The sequence below is a fragment of the Theropithecus gelada genome, chromosome 3 (genome assembly GCF_003255815.1).
Source record: "Theropithecus gelada isolate Dixy chromosome 3, Tgel_1.0, whole genome shotgun sequence".
NCBI lineage: Eukaryota > Metazoa > Chordata > Mammalia > Primates > Cercopithecidae > Theropithecus > Theropithecus gelada.
The window spans coordinates 2398282-2422801 of NC_037670.1; the positions used below are offsets into that span (position 1 = coordinate 2398282).

At 46.5% G+C, this 24520-nt stretch overlaps 1 protein-coding gene across 1 annotated transcript in view; it reads left to right on the forward strand.

Annotated features, from left to right (window-relative positions):
• The first annotated feature begins 824 nt into the window (after nucleotides 1-824).
• LOC112620166 (S-adenosyl-L-methionine-dependent tRNA 4-demethylwyosine synthase) overlaps nucleotides 825-24520 on the forward strand; it is a 254738-nt gene continuing 231042 nt past the window's right edge. The window contains exons 1-6 of the mRNA XM_025378411.1: nucleotides 825-1002; nucleotides 2136-2266; nucleotides 2883-3020; nucleotides 14010-14111; nucleotides 16615-16809; nucleotides 21182-21472. Of these exons, the coding sequence (XP_025234196.1) occupies nucleotides 999-1002; nucleotides 2136-2266; nucleotides 2883-3020; nucleotides 14010-14111; nucleotides 16615-16809; nucleotides 21182-21472 (861 nt within the window). The 5' untranslated portion in view covers nucleotides 825-998. The remainder of the gene's footprint in view (nucleotides 1003-2135; nucleotides 2267-2882; nucleotides 3021-14009; nucleotides 14112-16614; nucleotides 16810-21181; nucleotides 21473-24520) is intronic.

Below are 24520 nucleotides of genomic sequence, written 5' to 3' on the forward strand. Positions count from 1 at the left end.
TTGCATTCTTGTTTTATTCTTCTTTTTTCATTTTTTTGTTGCTTTTTTATTTACACTTTTTTTTTTTTTCCTAAAGTCAGTCTCACTCTGTCACCCAGGCTGGAGTGCAGTGGCAGGGTCATGGCCCCACTGCAGCTTCGACCTCCTGGGCTCGAGCGATCTTCCAGCGTTAGCTTCCCAAGTAGCTGGGACTACAGGTGTGAGCGGCCACGCCAAGCTGATTTAATTAAATAAATAATTAAAAAAAATTTGTACAGATGAGGTCTCACTATGTTGCTCAGGCTGGTCTCGAACTCCTGGGCTCAAGCGATACTCCCGCTTCGGCCTCCCAAAGTGCTGGGATTACAGCTTTGAGTCACCGCGCCCGGCCGGTTGGGGGTACTTTAAAGAAACCATCATATGGTTTCAGCGTTAAATACTTCAGCCTATAGCCCTTAACAGATACACGCGACGAGATTAACTACAATTCCTTAATATCATCTAATAGCGAGTCCATCCTGGGGTTTCCCAAAAATAATGCCTTTCTGCAGTCAGTTTATTCCAACCGAAATCCAAACAGGTCCACACGGCGTTTCCCTCCCTTCCCACTCCTTTCCCCTCTTTATTTTCCCATGCCAATCATTTCTCTCTGGACCCACCTTTTCCCAGTCTGAGCCAATCCAAACGGAGGCGGAAGCGCTCCGGCATCATCGCCCGCAACTCTGGGTGGTGCTTATTTCTGGGTACGCCCTCTTTCCCCTCTGAGCCAATCGGAGCAGGGCCGAGAGCGCACCGGACACTGGCTTCCTTTCCCAGAGCTCTGGGCTTTGCTCTGGGCCCACCTCTTCGCCCTCTGAGCCAATCAGGACCGGCCCGCCAGTGTCATGGCTGCCCCCAGCTCCTCAGGCACCCGGCTCGCCGCTAACGCTGCGAGGTAGCTCGGTGCGTCTCGCGGTACCAATGCGAACCATCGGGTTATCCAGGTCCGAGATCCTAGTCTCCTGTCGGCTCTGAGGAGGATGGGTAAGGGCACCCGGCGGGCAAGGACCCTGGGGCGGCAGGAGAGGTAAACGTTTTACTGAGACCCTCTCCAGGCGGAGTGGCGTCCTCGGTGCCCTTCCTTCGGAGACTGTTGGACTTGACAGCACCGGATAGCCGCCGCTGAGAGCAAGGAAGACTGATCCCTGGTTTTGACCTGGCTTTTGCCTTTTGAGGCTAGGGGGTTAGTTTAGAAGGAAACTACGTTTCCAACCCTCAATGAAAACAGAAAAGTACTCCTCCCACTTTACCCACGTGTATTAGGACTTTTGCACCTGTAAAGCCTAAATTTCAGGCTTCGACTTTTGAAATTGCTCCTAGGTTGAACGTTTGAGGCCAGGTCCCTGCATATCTCTCTCAAAAAAAAAAAAAAAAAAAAAAAATGAGGCGTACGGTCAGTTACTTGAGAATCTTTTACAAGTTTAACCGTGAGCCTTTGAAAGTACAATTAGTAAAAAGAGTACTGTTACTACTTTAGCTTTTTTTTATGGAGCAAGCACAACAAAACAAAATTAACCCAATTTCACATGAAGTATTTTTACTTTATGTTCCCTACTCTTGCTTCTAAATGCTCATTTCGAAGTGAAGATACAATTTTATATTGTTTTATCTTTGAGTTAGTATTAACAGTATGATAATTTTATCACGTTACTACATAGTGTGTTATTTTTATTACAGTTGATTTTTCCCCCCCCGAGATGGAGCCTTTGTCTGTCGCCTAGGCTGGAGTGCGGTGGCGCGATGTCAGCTCACTGCAACCTCTGCCTCACGGGTTCAAGCAGTTCTCCTGCCTCAGCCTCCCGCGTAGCTGGGATTACAGGCGCGCGCCACCACACCAGGCTAATTTTTGTATTTTTAGTAGGGGCTGGGATTTCACCATGTTGACCAGGTTGGTCTGGAACTCCTGACCTTAGGTGATCTGCCCGCCTCAGCCACCCAAAGTGCTAGGATTACAGGCATGAGCCACCGCGCCCGGCCAACAGTTGATTTTTAAATTAGATTTCTTAGCTGAGTTGTTGAATGTAAGGTTGGTTTTATTTTCTTCTTAAAATCGGGATGGATATCTTTGTATATATAGCTTTAAATGAAATTACCTGTGTGTGTCATTTTAAATTTAGATCCTTCTGTGGATACATGGGACCTCTCCTCACCTTTAATATCATTATGGATAAACAGGTTTTACATTTATCTGGGCTTTGCTGTTAGCATTAGCCTTTGGATTTGTCTCCAGATTGTCATCAAGATGCAGGTAAGTGGAGTTATTTTTTTTTTTAATATTTAGGCATCAGATTTTATAGAGGATTTAAACACTAAAAGGAACCTTTAATTACTTTTGTGGTTTGGTCTTTAGATATTTTAATGAAATGCCTAAAATAAATTTCTTCTCTAAGTTTTTGGAGACTAAGTTATCTTGGATTAAGTTATTTACTTTTTCTGTGTCTCATTTTTGAGATACAGGAAGATTTTTTGTAATGAAAAATGAACCTTTTATATGAAAAACAAATTTGTTTTATACCTTTAAGGGTCACTAGTCCTCTCTTGCCTTTCCATTCATTAAGGATCAGAAAATAAGTTCCTACTATTATTCTACTAAAATACTTTATAGGATAAGAGTATGTAAAGTTTTTTCTTGGAGGGAATGGAAATCATGAGCCTTAAAAATGTGGGTCCTGCCTATTAAAGGACCTTATTATACCAAGGGGGCTAATATTTGAGGAATACAACCAGAAAGATTAAGAGAAAAATTTAGTGTGTCAGATTAAGAGAAAAATAAAATGTCTCAGTATCTGTGCTAATTTTCATCCCTGCTGAAGTTGGGAAATGATTTAGACTTGATGGATTTTGTGTAATTATTTGTCTTTCAGGACAGGAGCTTACAGGAAAAATCTGTTCCAAGAGCACCTCAGGATTTGATGACAAATGGTTATGTCTCCCTTCAAGAGAAAGACATCTTTGTGTCTGGAGTGAAGATTTTTTATGGTTCTCAGACTGGTACAGCAAAGGTAAAAACTTTATATGATGCTTTTCCTTTGGTTTCCTGACATTTTAAGAAAATCCCTTTAGCAGTGAACTGTCCTTTAGCTGTGAACTGAATTGGTCATCTAACCTTCTTTATTCTTTCTCCCAACCTTTTGCCCTCAAATGTTTTTCCTTTCTGCAATGGTAGGTGGGTTTCCTCTCCTGTGCCCCATTAGAGCTGATTGGTGGTGTCTGGTAGTCACTGTCTTGAGGGGTCTTTGTTCTGAAGCTTGCTTCTGCCTCAGCAGGATAGAGAAAGTTGTGAGTCCATTATTGATGCCCATGGGTATGGAAGTAGGGAATAGGGAAAAAAGGATGGCACCAATAGTTCCAATATGGTCCTGACTTTCACATCACACATCTATGTTTATTTATTATTTTTTTTTTCGAGACAGAGTCTATCTCTGTCCCCCAGGCTGAAGTGCAGTGGCACGATCTCGGCTCATTGCAACCTCCACCTCCACCTCAAGCGATTCTCCTGCCTCAGCCTCCTGATTAGCTGGTATTATAGGTGCCCGCTACCACGCCTGGCTAATTTTTGTATTTTAATAGAGATGGGGGTTTCACCATGTTGGCTAGGCTGGTCTCAAACTCCTGGGCTCAGTTGATCCGCCTGCCTTGGCCTCCCAAAGTGCTGAGATTACAGACGTGAGCCACTGCACCTGGCCTCACATCACACATCTATGTAATGAAACTTGTTTTGATTTCGAATAGTGCTAAAAGTGTTAAAGGTAGACACTAAAGTAGATACAGCAGATATCTAGTTGAAAGATGCTTCCCATTCTCTCTCTTGTTTTAGGGGAGAACAGGATCTGGCTGTGTTGCCATCTAAGCTTCAGTTGCTTATCTGTGAAATGATAAATTACAGATGATAATAGTATGGTTATCTCAGGGTCACTGTGAGGATTGAGTGAGATTATCTGGTATGTACTTTGATTTCTCCTTTTTGCTTTTTTTTTTTTTTTGGAGACAGGGTCTCGCTCTGTTGCCCAGGCTGGAGTGCAGTTGTGCCATCTTGGCTCACTGCAACCTCTGCCTCTTGGGCTCAAGGCATCGTCCCACCTCAGCTTCCTGAGTATCTGGGACTATAGGTGCATGCCACCATACCCAGCTAATTTTTGTATTTTTTGTAGAGATGGGGTTTTGCCATGTTTCCCAGGCTGGTCTTAAACTCTTGGCCTCAAGTAGTCTGCCCGCCTTGGCCTCCCAAAGTGTTGGGATTATAGTCATGAGCCACTGTGCCTGGCCCCATTCTCTAATTATATCTAGATGCTACCTGTTTCTGTGTTACAATGTCACAGCTATTTAAAAACAATTTTTATTTTATTTTATTTTATTTTTGAGGTGGTTTCTCCCTCTGTCCTCCAGCCTGGAGTGCAGTGGTGTGATCTCGGCTCACTACAGCCTCCGCTTCCTGGGTTCGAGCAATTCTCCTGCCTCAGTCTCCTGAGTAGCTGGGATTACAGGTGCCTGCCATCATGCCTGGTTAATTTTTATATTTTTAGTAGAGACAAGGTTTCACCATATTGGCCAGGCTGCTGTCGAACTCCTGATCTCAGGTGATCTACCCGCCTCAGCCTCCTAAAGTGCTGAGATTACAGGCGTGAGGCACTGCTCCCAGCCAAAAAATTTATTTATTTTTTTTGTAGAGACAAGGTCTTGCAATCTTGTTCAGGCTGGTCTTGAATTCCTGGCTTCAAGATATTCGCCCACCTTGGCCCTCAAAGGGCTGAGATTATAGGCATGAGCCACCGAGCCTAGCCAGGTGACAGCTAGTTAGTGCTTTCTAGGAAAAGATTTTAAGGAAGGCTAGCATGAAAATAAATTAAAGGAAAAATCGGCCGGGCGCGGTGGCTCAAGCCTGTAATCCCAGCACTTTGGGAGGCCGAGACGGGTGGATCACGAGGTCAGGAGATCGAGACCATCCTGGCTAACATGGTGAAACCCTGTCTCTACTAAGAAATACAAAAAACTAGCCGGGCGAGGTGGCGGGCGTCTGTAGTCCCAGCTACTCGGGAGGCTGAGGCTGGAGAATGGCGTGAACCCGGGAGGCGGAGCTTGCAGTGAGCTGAGATCCGGCCACTGCACTCTAGCCTGGGGTACAGAGCGAGACTCCGTCTCCAAAAAAAAAAAAAAAAAAGAAAAATCAAGGTCTGTTATTTTTGTAGACTACTTCAGAAGGTTCTGCTGCCCTCTTGTGGAAGTTGTGCAGAATAGTACTTAGGTTTTCACTACTTCAGTGCAGATACTTTGCTTCATTTTACAGTCCAAGGTCACTTGTTAAGTTAAACCTTAAGCAATGGAGGTGGGCAATGTGAAAAAAAGCAAAAGGGTGTCTGAGCAGCCAAAGCAAAGTCCTTTTTATGTTACTCATGAAAAACCTTATTCAGAGCCTCTTTATGCATGTTTTTACCTTTTTTAAAAAAAGATCAAAACGATCAAATGAATACTTGCAGATGGTAACAAATCCAGGTGTACAGAAAGTTCATAATGAAATGTACTCTCCAGAAACCTTTTAACTATTTCTATTTTTAGTTCCTCTGATGCTTATGCTGTGTTTCTAGACTTATCAACATTACACAAAACTTATTGACTCCTTATATTAATTAGTTTATACAAACAGCCCTCAAGTTTCAGTGGCTTGATGTTGCTGTCCATATCATAGTTGATTTTGGGGTAGATAGCCATCTTCCATCTTAAAGCTGCGCCATCTGAATTTATTTTTATTTTATGTATTTATTTTTTATTGATTTTTTTTTTTTTTTGAGATAGAGTCTCGCTCTGTTGCCAGGCTGGAGTGCAGTGGCGTGATCTTGGCTCGCTGCAAGCTCTGCCTCCCGGGTTCATGCCATTCTCCTGCCTCAGCCTCCTGAGTAGCTGGGACTATAGGCACCCGCCACCACGCCCAGCTAATTTTTTGTATTTTTAGTGGGACGGGGTTTCACCGTGTTAGCCAGGATGGTCTCAATCTCCTGACCTCCTAGTCTGCCCGCTTTGGCCTCCCAAAGTGCTGGGATCACAGGCGTGAGCCACCATGCCCAGACAAACCTTTTATTCTTTGTTCTTTTTTTTTGAGACGGAGTTTCTCACTTGTTGCCCAGGCTGGAGTGCAGTGGCGCCATCTCAGTTCACTGCAACCTCCGCCTCCTGGGTTCAAGCGATTCTCCTGCCTCAGCCTCCCAAGTAGCTGGGATTATAGGCACCTGCCACCACTCCTGGCTAATTGTTTGTGTTTTTAGTAGAGTGGGGGTTTCATCATGTTGGCCAGGCTGGTCCCGAACTCCTAACCTCAGTTAGTTTGCCTGCCTCAGCCTCTGAAAGTGCTGTGATTACAGGCATTAGCCACTGTACCTGGCTGTAACTTTGTTTTTTTTATCCTGGGTTCTCGGATTTCCATTCTCCAGGCTGGAGTGCAGGCGAATGATCTCGGCTCACTGCAACCTCTGCCTCCCGGTTCACGCCATTCTCCTGCCTCAGCCTGCAGAGTAGTTTGGACTACAGGCACCTGCCACCACGCCCAACTAATTTTTTGTATATTTAGTGGAGATGGGGTTTCACCGTGTTAGTCAGGATGGTCTCGATCTCCTGACCTGATCTGCCCGCCTCCCAAAGGGCTGGGATCATAGGCGTGAGCCACTGTGCCCGGCCTCGGATTTGCATTCTAAACCTTCTTTTAAATGTTTTATTTCAGCTATTATATTTTTATTTGCAAAAATACTTTTTTGCTTTTTGTTCAGTTTTTGTAGTATCTTGTCCAAATTTAAGAATGTTGCTACTTGAATTTCTTTTTCTCTTCCGGATATATTTGCTAAGTTTTTTTGCTGCTGCTCTTTCTCCTGCTTTTGAAGCTAAGGCAGGAGAATCACTTGAACCCAGGAGGCGGAGGTTGCAGTGAGCCAAGATCGTGCCACTGCACTCCTGTCTGGGGGACAGAGTGAAACCTTGTCTCAAAAACTCAAAAAAAAAAAAAAAAAAAAAAAAGCAATCTAAGTTTGCAAATTCTTTGTCAGGGATTTTTTTTTTTTTTTTTTTTTGAGACGGAGTCTTGCTCTGTTGCCCAGGCTGGAGTGCAGTGGCGCAATCTCGGCTCACTGCAAGCTCCGCCTCCCGGGTTCACGCCATTCTCCTGCCTCAGCCTCCCGAGTAGCTGGGACTACAGGCGTCCGCCTCTGCGCCCGGCTAATTTTTTCTATTTTTAGTAGAGACGGGGTTTCACCATGGTCTCGATCTCCTGACCTTGTGATCCACCCGCCTCGGCCTCCCAAAGTGCTGGGATTACAGGCGTGAGCCACCGCGCCCGGCTGTCAGGGATTTTTTAACCTAAGTAACTCCATGTTGTTGATTCTGACAGCTTTGACACTGCCATGATATTTTGTCTGGATTAGGACAGTCATCTCACCATTGATTTCTGCTATAATTTGTTGTTTGTTCCCCCAAAACTCATGTTGAAATTTGATCCCTAGTGTTGGTGATCGGCCTAAAATGGGAGGTGTTTGGGTCCTGGGGGCAGGTCCCTCCTGAATAGATGAATCCCTGGGGGAGGGGGTGAGTGAGTTCTTGTTTTCTTTTTTTCTTTTTTGAGACAGTGTCGCCCAGGCTGGAGTGCAGGGGCGGGATTTCAGCTCACTGCAAGCTCCGCCTCCCAGGTTTACGCCATTCTCCTTCCTCAGCCTCCTGAGTAGCTGGGACCACAGGCGCCCACCACCTTGCCCGGCTAGTTTTTTGTATTTTTTCAGTAGAGACAGGGTTTCACCGTGTTCGCCAGGATGGTCTCGATCTCCCGACCTTGTGATCTGCCCGTCTCGGCCTCCCAAAGTGCTGGGATTACAGGCTTGAGCCACCGCGCCCGGCCATGTTCTTGCTTGCTTAGTTCCCAAGAGAGCTTGTTGATAAGAAGAGCCTGGAACCTCTCCTTCACTCTTTGTTTCCTCTCTTGCTATGTGATCTTTGTGCTCGCCAGCTCCCTTTCACTTCTACTCTGCCAGGAGTAGAAGCAGCCTGGAGCCCTCACCAGATGTAGATGTCCAATCTTGAACTTTTTCAGATATCAGAATTCTGAAACAAATAAACCTTTTTATGGTGGCCCATAACAGTTTTTCCTTTACATATTTAGCATTTCCTTAAGGACTCCTGTGATGCAGGTCTGGTTGTAATAAATTCCCATAGCATTTGTTTGCCTGAAAGGATCTTGTTTCTCCTTTGCTCATGAAGCTTAATTTGGCTGGATATGAAATTCTTGGTTGAAATTTCTTGTTTGCTTTTTTGAGACAGAGTCTCTGTCACCCAGGCTGGAGTGCAGTTGTGCCATCTCAGCTCACTGCAACCTTCGCCTCCCGGGTTCAAGTGATTCTCCTGCCTCAGCCTCCCGAGTAGCTGAGGCTACAGGTGCGCGCCACCACGTCTGGCTAATTTTTGCATTTTTAGAAGAGACGAGGTTGGCTGGGCGCGGTGGCTCAAGCCTGTAATCCCAGCACTTTGGGAGGCCGAGATGGGCGGATCACGAGGTCAGGAGATCGAGACCATCCTGGCTAACACATTGAAACCCCATCTCTACTAAAAAAAAAATACAAGGCCGGGCGCGGTGGCTCAAGCCTGTAATCCCAGCACTTTGGGAGGCCGAGACGGGCGGATCACGAGGTCAGGAGATCGAGACCATCCTGGCGAACACGGTGAAACCCCGTCTCTACTAAAAAATACAAAAAACTAGCCGGGCGAGGCGGCGGGCGCCTGTAGTCCCAGCTACTCGGGAGGCTGAGGCAGGAGAATGGCGTAAACCCGGGGGGCGGAGCTTGCAGTGAGCTGAGATCCGGTCACTGCACTCCAGCCCGGGCGACAGAGCCAGACTCCGTCTCAAAAAAAAAAAAAAAAAAAAAAAAAANTAGGAGAATGGTGTAAGCTCGGGAGGCGGAGCTTGCGGTGAGCTGAGATCTGGCCACTGCACTCCAGCCTGGGCGACAGAGCCAGACTCTGTCTCAAAAAAAAAAAAAAAAAGAAGAGACGAGGTTTCATCACGTTGGTCAGGCTGGTCTCTAACTCCTGACCTCAGGTGATTCAGCCGTATCGGCCCCCCAAAGTGCTGGGATTACAGATGGGAGCCACCGTGCCCTGCCTGAAATTTCTTTTCTTTAAGAACGCTGAATATAGGCCCCCATCTCTTCTGGATCGTAGGGTTTCTGCTGAAAGGTTCACTGTTACCCTGATGGGATTCCCTATGTAACTGACCTGGCTCTTCTCTCTAGCTGCCTTTCACATTTTTTCTTTCATTTCAACCTTGGAGAATCTGATGATTATGTGTCTTGGCAATGGCCATCTTATGTAATATCTCACTGGGGTTCTCTGCATTAAATAAACCTTTTTAAAACAGATTGGGCTAGGCACAGTGCCTCACGCCTATAATCCCAGCACCTTGGGAGGCCAAGGCAGGTGGATCACTTGAGCCCAGGAGTTTGAGACCAGCCTGTGCAACATGACAAAACTCTATCTCTACAAAAAATTCAAAAATTAGCTGGGCATGGTGGCGTGTGCCTGTAGTCCTAGCTACTCAGGCGGCTGAGGTGGGAGGATTGCTTGAGCCCTGGAGGTCAAGACTGCAGTGAGCCATGACTGTGCCACTGCACTCCAGCCTGGGCGACAGAGTGAGACCTTGTCTCAAAAAAAAATAAAAGAAAAAACATAGATTACCCAGTCTCGGGTACTCCTTTATAGCAAAATGGACTAAGACAGTCTTTCTGATTCAGTACCATTCGGCCCTCTTCTGACTCCAGTATACTCTCAACTCAGCAACCTCAGTGACTGAAAACTTGGGTGAAATCACATCATCCCTCTGCTTAAAACCCCGCACTGACCCCTTCGTTCAACAGTCAATGCCAAAGCCCTCACAGTGGCCCAGAGATCCTATGCTTGTGGTTCTTTGTTAACTCTCTTACCCCATCTCCTTGATCCCCTTTTTTCAGTCTTAGTAGCGTCCTTCCGGCCTTTGCGCTTCACTGTTCCTGCCGCCTGGGATAACCTCATAGTTCTCCCAGTTCCTTCAGCTTTGGCTCAAATCTCACCTTATCCTTGTGTTAGTCTGTTTTGCATTTGCATGGACCTGCATTGGGTAATTGATATGGTTTGGGTCTGTGTCCCCACCAGATCTTACGTCAAATCGTAGTTCCCAGTGTTGGAGGTGGGGCCTGGTGGCAGGTGCTTGGATCTTGGGGGCGGATTTCACTTGAGTGGTTTAGCACCATCTACCATGTACTGTCCTCACGACAGTGAGTGAGTTCTCATGAGATCTGGCTGTTTAAAAGTGTGTGGCACCTCCTCCTTCTCTTTCTTGCTCCTGGCATGTCATGTGCCTGCTCCCCCTTTGCCTTCTACCAAGATTGGAGTCTCCCTGAGGCTTCCTCAGAAGCAGATGCCGTTACACTTCCTGTACAGTCTGCAGAACTGTGAGCCAATTAAACCTCTCTTTTTTTTTTTTTTTGAGACGGAGTCTCGCTCTGTCACCCAGGCTGGAATGCAGTGGCCGGATCTCAGCTCACTGCAAGCTCCGCCTCCCGGGTTCACACCATTCTCCTGCTTCGGCCTCCCAGGTAGCTGGGACTATAGGCGCCCGCCACCTCGCCCGGCTAATTTTTTGTGTTTTTATTAGAGATGGGATTTCACCAGGTTAGCCAGGATGGTCTTGAAATCCTGACCTTGTGATCCACACACCTTGGCCTCCCAAAGTGCTAGGATTATAGGCGTGAGACACCGTGCCTGGCCCTAAACCTCTTTTTTTTTTTTTTTTTTAATAAATTTCCCAGTCTCAGGTATTTCTTTTTTCTTTTCTTTTTTTTTTTTTTTGAGATGGAGTCTCGCTCAGTTGCCCAGGCTGGAGTACAGTGGCGTGATCTCGGCTCACTGCAACCTTTGCCTCCCAGGCTCAAGCGAACCTTCCACCTCAGCCTCCCAAGTAGCTGGACCACAGGTACCTGCCACCATGCCCAGCTAATTTTTTGTATTTTTGGTAGAGATGGGTTCCACCATGTTGCCCAGGCTGGTCTTGAACTCCTGACCTCAAGTGATCTGCCCGCCTCGGCCTCCCAAAGTGCTGGGATTACAGACATGAGCCCCCATGCCCAACCAAGTATTTTTTTATAGCAATACAAGAATGGACTAATACTGTAATTTATAAAGAAAAGACGTTTATTTGGTTCATGGTTCTGCAGACTGGACAAGCATGGTGCCAACATCCACTTGGCTTCTGATAAAGCTTCAGGAAGTTTCCACCCATGGAGGAACAGGTACCACGTGGTAAGACAGGGAGTGAAAGAGTAGGGAGAGATGTGAGACTTTTTTTTTTAACAGCCAGCTATGAACTAATAGGGCAAGAACTCAACACACCAAGGGGAGGGCAGCAAGCTGAGGTATGAGAGTAGAGTCTGGAGAGCGAGAGCCTAAGGCCAACCTGTGGCTGACTTCCTTGAATTAAACTGAAAGGAAAGCTTTAGCCTCTGACTGGCTGTGGACCAATTCTTTATTTGCATAGGGTGTAACTCCACTTCAGCCTCTGATTGGCCACGAGCCACACCTCTACTTCAACCTCTGATTGGCCACGAGCCAATTCTTCATTTACACAGGGTGTAACCAATTGGAAGCCTCCAAAGGGTACTGGGGGTGTTACCAAATTCTTCTAGCTTAATAAAAACCCAAGGAACATTACAACTGGACCTCCTGAGCCACTTGCTCAAGCCTGCTTCCTCTCTGTAGAGTGTACCTTCCCATCAATAAATCTGTGTTTTTGTTGCTTTGTTCTTTTGTTGCTTTGCTTGTGCATTTTTTTCAATTATTTGTTCAACCTGCGAAGAACCTGGACAACTCCTAGTCAAGACCCTCCACTGGTCACAAAGCCACTCATGAGGGACCCATCCCCATGACCCAGACACCTCCTGTTCGAGCTCACCTCCAACATTGGAGATTACATGTTTATGATATTTGGAGGGGACGAATATCCAAACCATATCAGTTCTTGAGGCCTGCTGCAGTAGTGTTTTCTGACCCCCAAATACCTTTTTTCTTTTTCTTTTTTTTTTTTTTTGAGACAGAGTCTCGCTCTGTTGTCCAGGCTGGCGTGCAGTGGCATGATCTCGGCTCACCACAACCTCCGCCTTCTGGGTTCAAGCAATTCTCCTCCCTCAGCCTCCCGAGTAGCTGGGATTACAGGTGCCCACCACCATGCCCAGCTAATTTTTGTATTTTTAGTAGAGACGGGGTTTCACCGTGTTGGTCAGGCTGGTCTCGAACTCCTGATCTCAAGTGATCTGTCCACCTCAGCTTCCCAAAGTGCTGGGATTACAAGCATGTAAGCCACCACGCCCGGCCAACCTGTCCTTTTTCTATATCAGTTCTCATGCTTACTATTGGGAGTTACCATTAGCCCACAACACTGCCCCCACTTCAGACACCAGTCACAAGTCCTGGCTTTAAATTTAGGGTTCTGCACCACTGCCTCCTGAGGTTCTGTAGGATGACTCACAGACCTCAGGAAGTTGCTTGACTTATGTTTACTAGTTTATTATAAAGGATGCAACTCAGGAACGGCCGAATGGAAGAGCTGCACAGGGCCGGCTATGGAGGGGTGGGGGTTGAGCAGGGCTTCCAGGCCATCTCTGGCTGAGTCTTCCTCCCCGGAACATTGGTATGTTCACCAACACAATCCCCATTGTTTCAGGGGTTTTTCTTGGAGGCTCCATTACATGGGCACGATTGATTAAATTATTGGCCTTGGTGATTAAGCTCAATCTCCAGTTCCTCTTCTCTCCCTAGTGTTCCCTGTTGGGGCCGGGGTAGGAGGTGCTGAGTTTAACCTCTTGTCAGTTTCTCTGGCAACCAGCCTCCATCCTGAAGCTACCTGAGGCCTCACTCCAATAAGTCATCTCATTAGCATACAAAAGACATTCATGCCATCTTTTGTTGCAGTGGCTGCTCAGAGCCCAGAGCTTCTCTGGGGTTCTGGCAGCCCTGTGAACTCTTCCCTAGGGCTTTTTTCCTGTTTGTCAACCAGCTTCTTTTCATGTTTCCCATTCTTTTCACTCTTCACTATTTCTTTTATTTTATTTATTTATTTTTTTGGAGATGGAGTTTTGTTGCCCAGGCTGGAGTGCAATCTTGGCTCACTGCAGCCTCTACCTCCTGGATTCAAGTGATTCTCCTGCCTCAGCCTCCCGAGTAGCTGAGATTACAGGTGTGTGCCACCATGCCTGGCTAATTTTGTATTTTTAGTAGAGACTGGTTTTACCATGTTCAGGCTAGTCTCGAATTCCTGACCTCAAGTGGTCTGCCCGCCTTGGCCTCCCAAAGTACTGGGATTACAGGTGTGAGCCACTATGCCCAGCCCATTCTTCACTATTTCTTTTTGCACTTCTCTGTGTTTATTCTTTTTAATATATTATTTTCTTTATGAGACAGGATCTCAGTGGCCCAGGCTAGAGTGCATTGGTGTGATCATAGCTCACTGTTTCCTCTAACCCCTGGGCTCAGGGGATCTTCCTGTCTCAGCCTCTTGAGTAGCTGGGACTACAGGTATGTGCCATCACACCTGGCTAATTTTTAAATTTTTTTATAGAGATGAGGTCTCACTTTGCTGCCCAGGCTTGGTCTCAAGTGATCCTCCCACCTCAGCCTCCCAAAGTGCTGGGATTACAGGCATGAGCCATCTTGCCTGGCTGATAAGTTTAATCTAGTAGGGCAAGGCAGATTGATCATCCAAAGCCAAATTAGATTCAGTCCTATGTAAACCCTTATCGGATGAGAACAACACGAATGATCTCTGTAATAGTGCCCAAGAAAATAGTAAGGGTGAGGATAGAATTTGTGTTCATGAAGATACATATCAGTCACTGAAGACATTTTTCATGAGGACTGCCACATTCTTGTGCCAACAGGGGTAAATGAGGGCTGTATTTGGCTCGTTGAAGACTTCATTTGATTTTTTTTTGTCCTATTAGGGATTTGCAACAGTTCTTGCTGAAGCAGTTATGTCCTTGGATCTGCCTGTGGCAATTATTAATCTAAAAGAATATGATCCGGATGATCATCTGATAGAAGAGGTTGGTAATTGTCTTATTTTTTCTTCAATCAGAACTCTCAAATTTAACTGACCTGCAGTCTTCAGAATAAATTTAATTAGGTAACTAGAATCTTCAGAGTAAATTTAATTTTCATGCTAAGGGATTTCAGTTAGTTGAATTCCAATGTGAATCAGAGCATTGAATGTGGGGTGAGGTTCACTGATTCTCACGTGTGGGGCTTGTCCTTCAGGTTTGTTAAATTCTCCTGGGGCAGGGCTAGAGGTGAGAAAGCTTGGGTGGTTGCAAGTTCACTCCTTCCCACAGTTTTCTTTTTTTTTTTTTGAGATGGAGTCTCACTATGTCACCCAGGCTGGAGTGCAATGGTGCAATTTGAGTTCAGTGCAATGTCCACCTCCAGGTTCAAGTGATTCTCCTGCGTCAGCCTCCCAAGTAGCTGGGATTTACAGGCATGCGCCACCATGCCCAGCTAATTTTATTTATTTATTTATTTATTTTTATTTTTTGCTGGAGATAAGGTTTCACCATGTTGGCCAGGCTGGTCTCAAACTCCTGGCCTCAAGTGATCTGCCCACCTCGGCCTCCCAAAGTGCTGGGATTACAGATGTGAGCCACTGTGCCTGGCCCCTACTATTTTTATTTTTTTAAAATTTATTTTATTGAGACAGGCTCTCACTCTCTCACCCAGGCTCTGGAGTGCAGTGGTGCAATTTCAGCCTCCCAGGCTCAAGTGATCCTCCTTCCTCAGCTTCCTAAAGTAGCTGAGACTACAGGCATGTGCTGCCATGCCCAGCTAATTTTAAAAGATTTTTTATAGAGATACGGTCTCACTATGTTGCCCAGGCAGGTCTCGAACTCCTGGCCTCAGTCTCCCAAAGTACTAGGATTATAGATATATAATATAGATATATACAGCCCTCACCCCTGTTTTGAATCTCTTAATCAAGGAAGGGTTGTTATTGATGGCAGTGTGTTATGCTTGTAGACCATGGGCAATCCAACCAAAAGGTCAAGAGCAGAAAGAGTATGGGTTTTGGAATCAGAGAAGTCTCTTATTAGCTGTGTGACTTCAGTGCATTAGTTAAGATCTTTTTTTTTTTTTTTAATGGAGTTTCGCTCTTGTTGCCCAGGCTGGAGTGCACTGGTGTGATCTTGGCTCACTGCAACCTCCATCTTCAGGGTTCAAGTGATTCTCCTGCCTCAGCCTCCTGAGTAGCTGGAATTATAGGTGCCCACCACCACTCCTGGCTAATTTTTATATTTTTAGTAAAGTCAGGGTTTCACCATGTTGGCCAGGCTGGTCTCGAACTCCTGACATCAGGTGATTTATTTGCCTTGGCCTCCCATAGTACTGGGATTACAGGCATCAGCTACTGTGCCCGGGCCTATTACTTAATATCTATGAGGATTTAATTTCTTCATCTGAAAAATATTTCTCCCCTTTCTCCAGTCATGCCCAGTTAGGGGATTTCACCCTACAGCAGTGGTTCTCAAAATGTGGCCCCTGAGCCAGCAGCATCAGCATCTCCTGTGAACTTGCCAGAAATGCAGAATCTCAGGACTTAGCCTAGCCGCACTGTGGAGCTTGAACAGTGCTCCTGGCGACGCTGATGCAGGTAGAGTCAGAGAAGCAGTTAGAGGCTGGGCGTGGTGGCTCACGCCTGTAATCCCAGCACTTTGGGAGACTGAGGTGGGCAGATCGCCTGAGGTCAAGAGTTCGAGACCAGCCTGGCTAACGTGGTGAAATCACGTCTCTACTAAAAATACAAAAATTAGCTGGGCATGGTGGTGGGTGCCTGTAATCCCAGCTACTTGGGAGGCTGAGGCAGGAGAATTGCTTGAACCTGGGAGGCAGAGGTTGCAGTGAGCCGAGATTGTGCCATTGCCCTCCAACTTGGGTGACAAAAGCAAATCTCCATCTAAAAAAAAAACGAAGAAGCACATGGAGTTGGGGTTGACAAACTTTCATGTAAAGGGCCAGGTAGTAAGTATCTTCACCTTTGTGGGCCGGGCAGCTACTCAGTTTTGTCACTGAGGCACAAAACAGCCATAGATAATACGTAAATGAATGAGCGTGACTGTGTTCCACTAAAACTTTCTTTAAAAAAATAGAGGCCAGGCATGGTGGCTCTTGCCTATAATCCCAGCAAGTTGAGAGGTCAGGGCTGGTGGATCGCTTGAGCTCAGGCATATAGGGCAGCCTGGGTAACATGGTGAAACCTCATCTCTATTGAAAATAGAAAAATTAGCCATGGTGGTGCACGCCTGTAGTCCCAGCTACTTGGGAGGCTGAGGCATGAGAATTGCTTAAACTCGGGAGGTGGAGGTTGCAGTGAGCTGAGATCACGCCACTGCACTCTAGCCTGTGTGACAAAGCGAGACTCTGTCTCAAAAAAAAAAAAAACCAAAAAGGCAGCAAGCCCTTTGTTCTTAGAGATGAGTATGCATTTTTTCAAAGGATTTTTCTTCATTGAGATAATTTATGCCTCGAATATTCTACTGAAACAATTACTTTCTTGGTTAGGTGACTAGTAAAAATGTCTGTGTGTTCCTGGTTGCGACATATACTGATGGCCGACCAACCGAAAGTGCAGAGTGGTTCTGCAAATGGTTAGAGGAAGCGTCCAGTGATTTTCGATTTGGCAAAAGTTACCTGAAGGGTATGAGATATGCGGTGTTTGGCCTGGGAAATTCTGCCTATGCCAGCCACTTCAACAAGGTAGGTCTATATTGAGTTATAGAAATAAATTCTCCCTGTAGATACACACACACACACACACACACACACACATACACACAAGTACACACACACATATGTGAAATAATCCACAGACTTTGGTAGCTATAAATAAATACGTTTCTTCTGTTATTTTATTTATTGATCGATTGAGACAGAGTTTTGCTCTGTCGCCCAGGCTGGAGTGCAGTGACGCCATCTCAGCTCACTGCGACTTCCACCTCCCGGGTTCAAGCGATTCTCCTGCCTCAGCCTCCTGAGTAGCTGGGATTACAGTGATGTGCCATCATGCTTGTCTCGTTTTTGTATTTTTAATAGAGACGGAGTTTCACCATGTTGGCCAGGCAGGCGTGAGCCACTGCACCCAGCCTCTTCTGTTATTCTATTTTTTTTTTTTTGAGACAGAGTCTCGCTCTATTCCCCAGCTGGAGTGCAGTGGTGTGGTCTTGGTTCATGGCAACCTCTGCCTCCTGGGTTCAAGCGATTCTCATTTCTCAGCCTCCTGAGTAGCTGGGATTATAGGCACCTGCCATCATGCCCAACTAAATTTTGTATTTTTAGTAGAGACGGGGTTTCTTCATGTTGGCCAGGCTGGTCTTGAACGCCTAACCTCAGGTGATCCACCCGCCTTGGCCTCCCAAAGTGCTGGGATTACAGGTGTGAGCCACTGTGCCCGGCCCTCTTTTATTCTTTATAACTGGATATTGCTATACATACATATTCAAACTTGGCATACAGTAGATTCTCAATATATTTTTGTTGAATAAAATGAATGAATATTCCTCATATTGTTTAGTGTTTTAGTGGGCTGGACCCGTGGTCCCCAGGCAGGACCTTGTAGATGGAAGATTACTGAGTCTTTGGATTTACTCAACTGCCTTTTCTGTTGTTGAGTGACCTTTATTGCCCAAGCTCTTTTTTTGAGATGGAGTCTCACGCTGCCACCCAGGCTGGAGTGCAGTGGCGTGATCTTGGCTAACTGCAACTTCCACCTCCCAGATTCAAGCAGTTCTTCTGCCTCAGCCTCCTGAGTAGCTGGGATTATAGGCGCCCACCACCATGCCCTGCTAATTTTTTTGTATTTTTGGTAGAGACAGAGTTTCACCATGTTGGCCAGGCTGGTCTCGAACTCCTGACCTCAGGTGATCCACTCATCTTGGCCTCCCAAAGTGCTGGGATTACAGTTGTGTCACCATGCCTGGCCTGCCCAAGCTCTTAATGCAGGTGAACTCTTTAAAAAAATTTTTTGGCCGGGCACGGTGGCTCAAGCCTGTAATCCCAGCACTTTGGGAGGCCGAGACGGGCGGATCACGAGGTCAGGAGATCGAGACCATCCTGGTTAATATGGTGAAACCCCATCTCTACTAAAAAGTACAAAAAAACTAGCCGGGCAAGGTGGCGGGCGCCTGTGGTCCCAGCTACTTGGGAGGCTGAGGCAGGAGAATGGCGTGAACCCGGGAGGCGGAGCTTGTAGTGAGCTGAGATCTGGCCACTGCACTCCAGCCTGGGCGACAGAGCGAAACTCCGTCTCAAAAAAAAAAAAAAAAAATTTTTTTAAAAATTATTTTTATTTTTATTTACTTATTTTTTTTGAGACGGAGTCTCGCTCTGTCGCCCAGGCTGGAGTGCAGTGGCGCAATCTCGGCTCACTGCAGGCTCCGCCTCCTGGGTTCACACCATTCTCCTGCCTCAGCCTCCCAAGTAGCTGGGACTACAGGCGCCCACCACCACGCTCGGCTAATTTTTTTTTGTATTTTTGGTAGAGACGGGATTTCACTGTGTTAGCCAGGATGGTCTCGATCTCCTGACCTCATGATCCACCCGCCTCGGCCTAAAGTGCTGGGATTACAGGCGTGAGCCATCACGCCCGGCTATTTTTATTTTTTTTAAGACAGGGTCTTGCTTTGTCACCTAGGCTGGAATGCAGTGACCTGATCAGAATTCTCTGAATCTTGAAGTCCTAGGCTCAAAGGATCCTCGAAGTCAGCCTCCCTAGTAGCTGGAACTATAAGCGTGTACCACCACCCCTTGCTAATGTTTTAACTTTTTGTAGAGATTAGGGTCTCTCACTGTGTTGCCCAGGCTTGGTTCAAACTCCTGCCTCAAGCAGTCCTACCCAACTTGGCCTCCCACATTGCTGGGATTACAGGCGTGAGCATGTCCAGCCTGAACTCAGTTTAAAACAATCATGAATTTTTCAAGGGAAGTGGAGAAAAAAACATTCATTGTCCTTTTTGTAATAAAACATTAAAATTTTTGGGTAGTTTTCCTGGGCTATTTTTCTAAATGAAATTAACTTGGCTCCTTTTGCATCCTGTTCTTTACACTTGAAAACAATGAAACGATGGAGCCTCTCAGTTTCTTGGTCATTTGCATTGTGTACCTCTTCCTAGGGATGGGCCCTGCCTGGCTGTCTGTCTCTGGTGGAGTATGAGTGACGGTGGAGGTGGGAAGTTTTCTTTAAAAGCTGTTTTCGGCTAGGCGCAGTGGCTCACACCTGTAATCCCAGCACTTTGGGAGGCAGAGGCGGGCGGATCACCTGAGGTCGGGAGTTCGACCCCAGCCTGACCAACATGGAGAGACCCCATCTCTACTAAAAATACAAAATTAGTCAGGCATGGTGGTGCGTGCCTGTAATCCCAGCTACTTGGGAGGCTGAGGCAGGAGAATCACTTGAACCTGGGAGGTGGAGGTTGCAGTGAGCCGAGGTCGTACCATTGCACTCCAGCCTGGGTAATGAGTGAAACTCCGTCTCAAAAAAATAAAAATAAAAATAAAGGCCGGGCGCGGTGGCTCACGCCTGTAATCCCAGCACTTTGGGAAGCCGAGGCGGGCGGATCACAAGGTCAGGAGATCGAGACCACAGTGAAACCCCGTCTCTACTAAAAATACAAAAAATTAGCCGGGTGTGGTGGCGGGCGCCTGTAGTCCCAGCTACTCAGGAGGCTGAGGCAGGAGAATGGCATTAACCCGGGAGGCGGAGCTTGCAGTGAGCCGAGATCGCGCCACTGCACTCCAGCCTGGGCGACAGAGCGAGACTCTGTCTCAAAAAAAAAAAAAAATAAATAAATAAAAGCTGTTTTCATTCTATTGTGTCACAATGTAGATTTTGCCCCATATTTTCATTAAAAACATTTTTGATTATGTGTTTTTTGAGACATGATCTCACTGTGCTGCCTAGGTTGGAGTTCAGTGGCATGATCATAGCTTGCTGCAGCCTCGACCTCCCTGGGCTCAGGTGATCCTCCCACCTTAGCCTACTGAGTAGCTGGGACCACAGGCGCCCACCACATCCAGCTAGTTTTCGTATTTTTTGTAGAGGCTGGGTTTTCCTTTGGTGCCCAGGCTGGTGTTGAACTCGGGCTTGAGCATGCTTCTCGCCCCAGTCTCCCGAAGTGCTGGAATTATAGGCGTGAGCCACTGCACCTGGCCTATCCCCATATTTTCAAAGAAATTAGATTATGAATGGGCAAATTCAGATATGTAAATTTTTTTTTTGTTGAGACAAAGTCACTTTCTTGCCCAGGCTGGAGTGCAATGGCACAGTCTCGGCTCATTGTAATCTCTGCCTCCTGGGTTCAAGGAATTCTCATGCCTCGGCCTTCCAAGTAGCCTGAATTACATGCGTGTGCCACCACGCCCCACTAATTTTTGTATTTTTAGTAGAGACGGGAGTCTCACCATGTTGGCCAGGCTGGTTTTGAACTCCTGACCTCAAGGCCTCAAGCAGTCTGCCTGCCTCAGCCTCCCAGAGTGCTGGGATTACAGGCGTGAGACACTGCACCTGGTCTAGATATGTAAATATTTTGTTTAATGCCTTGCCACTGAGGAAGCTGATTAAGTTTTTGAGCTCTTAACTGTGCCTCTGATAACCTCTGTTCCTCAGCTTAATTGCTTCATATCACAGTGAAATAAATTATTGAGTTTAGGAAATCACGAATCTTGCCAAATTGATTACATTTTCATTTTATAACTGAATCAGCTTAGGCCCCATAGGCTTTGTTACATTTTTGGAACTCATTTATTTTGTTAACTCCTGTTTTGTTCTTAATATGATATAGAATGGTAGGTTTCAAATTTTTGTTTTAGTCATTAACCCTTCATTTGATAAAGGGGATTTGTTTGTCCTTTTGATTAACAAAAAATTGAATGCAGAAAAGTAGAATATGTAAAATGCAGCTCTTCTGGGTCAAGGCTGGAACTTGAAGGCTTGAAGGTCATTGTGCCAAGCAATTTCCTCTTCCTCAGCAGCAGCCCGTGACCAGGGGCCCCAGAAGGACTTTGGGCTTTTGCAGAGCAGTCTGGAAAACCCTGATTTAGAGAACAGTGCTTTTAGCCTGTCTTTTCCTCGCAGGTTGGCAAAAATGTTGACAAGTGGCTCTGGATGCTTGGCGCACATCGTGTGATGAGTCGAGGGGAGGGCGACTGCGATGTGGTTAAAAGCAAGCATGGCAGCATTGAGGCGGACTTCAGAGCGTGGAAGACCAAATTCATCTCCCAGCTGCAGGCACTTCAGAAAGGGGAGAGAAAGAAGTCCTGTGGCGGCCACTGCAAGAAAGGCAAATGTGAATCTCACCAACATGGCTCAGAGGAGAGGGAGGAAGGATCTCACGAGCAGGATGAATTGCATCACAAAGACACTGAGGTATACTGCCTGTGTGTCCATCTCTCGATGCTTTCCCCCTCTGCTTGGAGATCTTGAGCTTGACCTCTTCCTCAATAAACTACCTCGTTGGCTTCTGGTTAGAAGGAAGATGTGCTGAGTGCAGTGGCTTGCACTTGTAATCCTCACACTTCGGGAGGCCAAGGTGGGAGTATTGCTTGAGTCCAGGAGTTCAGGACCAGCCTGGGCAACATAGCAAGACCCTATCTTTACCACGATAATTTTATGTTTAGGAAGGCATGGTGGTGCACGCCTGTTGTCTCAGCTACGTAGGAGATGGAGTTGGGAGGATCGCCTGAGCCCAGGAATTTGAGGCTGCAGTGAGCTGTGATCATGCCACTGCCCTCCAGCCTGGGCAACAGAGTGAGACCCTACCTCAAAAACAAAGATAGGAACAATAACAAAGAAAGAAGGAGGGTGTGAAACTCATGTGGTGGTCTCAGAGAGAGAGTGAGGCCTTAGAAATTAAGCCATATCGTGCTAGATGCTTTCCAGAGTCTCTTCTTTAGGCCAGGCACAGTGGCTCACACTTGTAATCCCAGCACTTTTGGGAGGCCAAGGTGGGTGGATCACTTGAAGTCAGGGGTTTGAGACCATTCTGGCCAACATGGTGAAACCCCATCCTACTAAAAAGACAAAAATTAGCTGGGCGTGGTGTGGGCATCTGTAATCCCAGCTACTCGGATGCTGAGGCACAAGAATCGCTTGAACCCGGGAGGTGGAGGTTGCAGTGATCTGAGATCACGCGACTGCACTCCAGCCTGGGCGACAGAGTAAGACTCGGTCTCCAAAAAAAAAAAAAAAAAACAAAACACAACCAAAATCTCTTCTTTAATCCTTGCATTGTTAGAGTCAAGTAGATTTTTACCACATTTTGCAAGTTGCAAAATGGAGCCACAGAGAAGTTAAATTTGTCCCAGCCTGAGCTCACGTCTCATTATCCCCAGATCACACATACCTCCTGACTTCAGTGACTCCATTAGTTACTCAAACTGAAGGCTGCAAGTCATCCTAGATTCCGCTCTTTTTCCCTCACATTCTGAGCGTTTCTCTTGCTTCTTTCTTTAAATACCCCAATTCCTTTGAAGCTCCTGTCTTCAGGCTGTAACACTCCTGTCATCTTCACAGCTGTTATCTTTAGGCCACCTGGTCAGTTGCGTAATTCAGCAGCAACTTTACGTTCTGACTCATTGTTTCTCTCTCCACCTCTGTTCCTACCATTATTCTTTGAGGCTGTGGCATCGTTGTGGATGATCTGTTTAACACCCTGGCCTGCAGTTTCCAGGCCTTCACACCTCCAGCAACCATTTTTCCACTGACCCTGGTCTCTCCCTTACATGGGCACATCTGAAATCCAAGTTCCTCTCATGCTTACTATGACCTCATTCTGTGGCCTCTACTTTAACAACATTCCTTTTATTTTTTTTTTTTGAGACAGGGTCTCACTGTGTCACCCCCAGTCTGGAGTATAACGGTGTGATCATGGCTCACTGCAGCCTCGACCTCCCCAGGCAGTGGTGATCCTCCCACTTTAGCCTCCCAAATAGCTGGGATTATAGGCATGTGCCACTACACCTAGCTAATTTGTCTATTTTTTTTTGCAGAGATAGAGTTTCACCATGTTGCCTAGGCTGGTTTTTTGAACACTTGGGCTCAAGCCATCCACTTGGCCCGGCCTCCCAAAATGCTGGAATCATAGGCATGAGCAACTGTGCCTGGCCTTTAAAATTCTTTTGATCCGGCCGGGTGTGGTGGCTCATGCCTGTAATCCCAGCACTTTGGGAGGATGAGGCGGGTAGATCATGAGGTCAGGAAGTCAAGACCAGCCTGGCCAACATGGTGAAACCCTGTCTCTACTAAAAATACAAAAATTAGCTGGGCATGGTGGCGGGCGCCTGTAATCCCAGCTACTCGGGAGGCTGAGGCAGGAGAATCGCTTGAACCTGAGAGATGGAGTTTGCAGTGAGCCGAGATCACACCACTGCACTGGGTGACAGAGCAAGACTCCATCTCAAAAAAAAAAAAAAAAAGAATCCCATCTGAACCTATACATTTTTATTGAGTAGTAGAAACTGCTTACTTCATTTCCCTCCTTAAACCCCATTTTGAGTTTTATCCTCACTCTGTTATAAACCTCTTCAATTTTTTTTCCCTTTTGTTTGAGATGGAGTCTTGCTTTGTCTCCCAGGCTGGAGTGAAGTGGCGCAATCTCAGCTCACTGCAACCTCTGCCTCCTGGGTTCAAGGATTCTCCTGCTTCAGCCTCCCAAGTAACTGGGATTAGAGGTGTGTGCCACCATGCCCAGGTAATTTTTGTGTTTTTAGTAGAGACGGGGTTTTGCCATGTTGGCCAGGCTGGTCTCAAACTCCTGACCTCAGGTGATCCACCTACCTTGGCCTCCCAAAGTACTGGGATTACAGTCGTGAGCCACTGTGGCAAGCCTTAACCTTTTCAATTGCTTTACCTCTCACTGACTCTTCTAACCCGATTGGCCAAAACCCAACCCAGCCTGAAACCACCCCCTTCACATCAGCCTTCCCCATGCCTGCTGCTGATTGTTTGACTACAGATTCATGACCACAGGCTAAAGTGTAGACTCAGAAGTGCCCTACAGTCTCACAACTTTCCTTGCAAATTCCCCTTCTTATTCTCCAAGATGACTGCTCCGTACTCATTTCCTCCCGACCCCTTCCCTCAGCTCCCAGCTGAAGCCATCAGAGGGGAGCTCTCTCAGTGTCTCCCCAGCCCATTTCCAGATCTTCACTACCTCTCCTGGCTCAGAAGACCAACTGTCTGGTTCCTGTCCCAGACTACATCTGTCCATGCTGTGGAATCAAGGACTGGGTTCCTTCATTGATTGCTTCTCTTCTCCTGTATCATTCATTTATTTTCTCTACTAGATTGTTCCCATAAATTTATAAAGACACCCCAGAATTATATTTGTTTAAACAAACTTAAAAAACAAAAAACAGGTTGGGTGCGGTGGCTGACGGCTGTACTCCCAGCATTTTGGGAGGCCAAGGCAGGCAG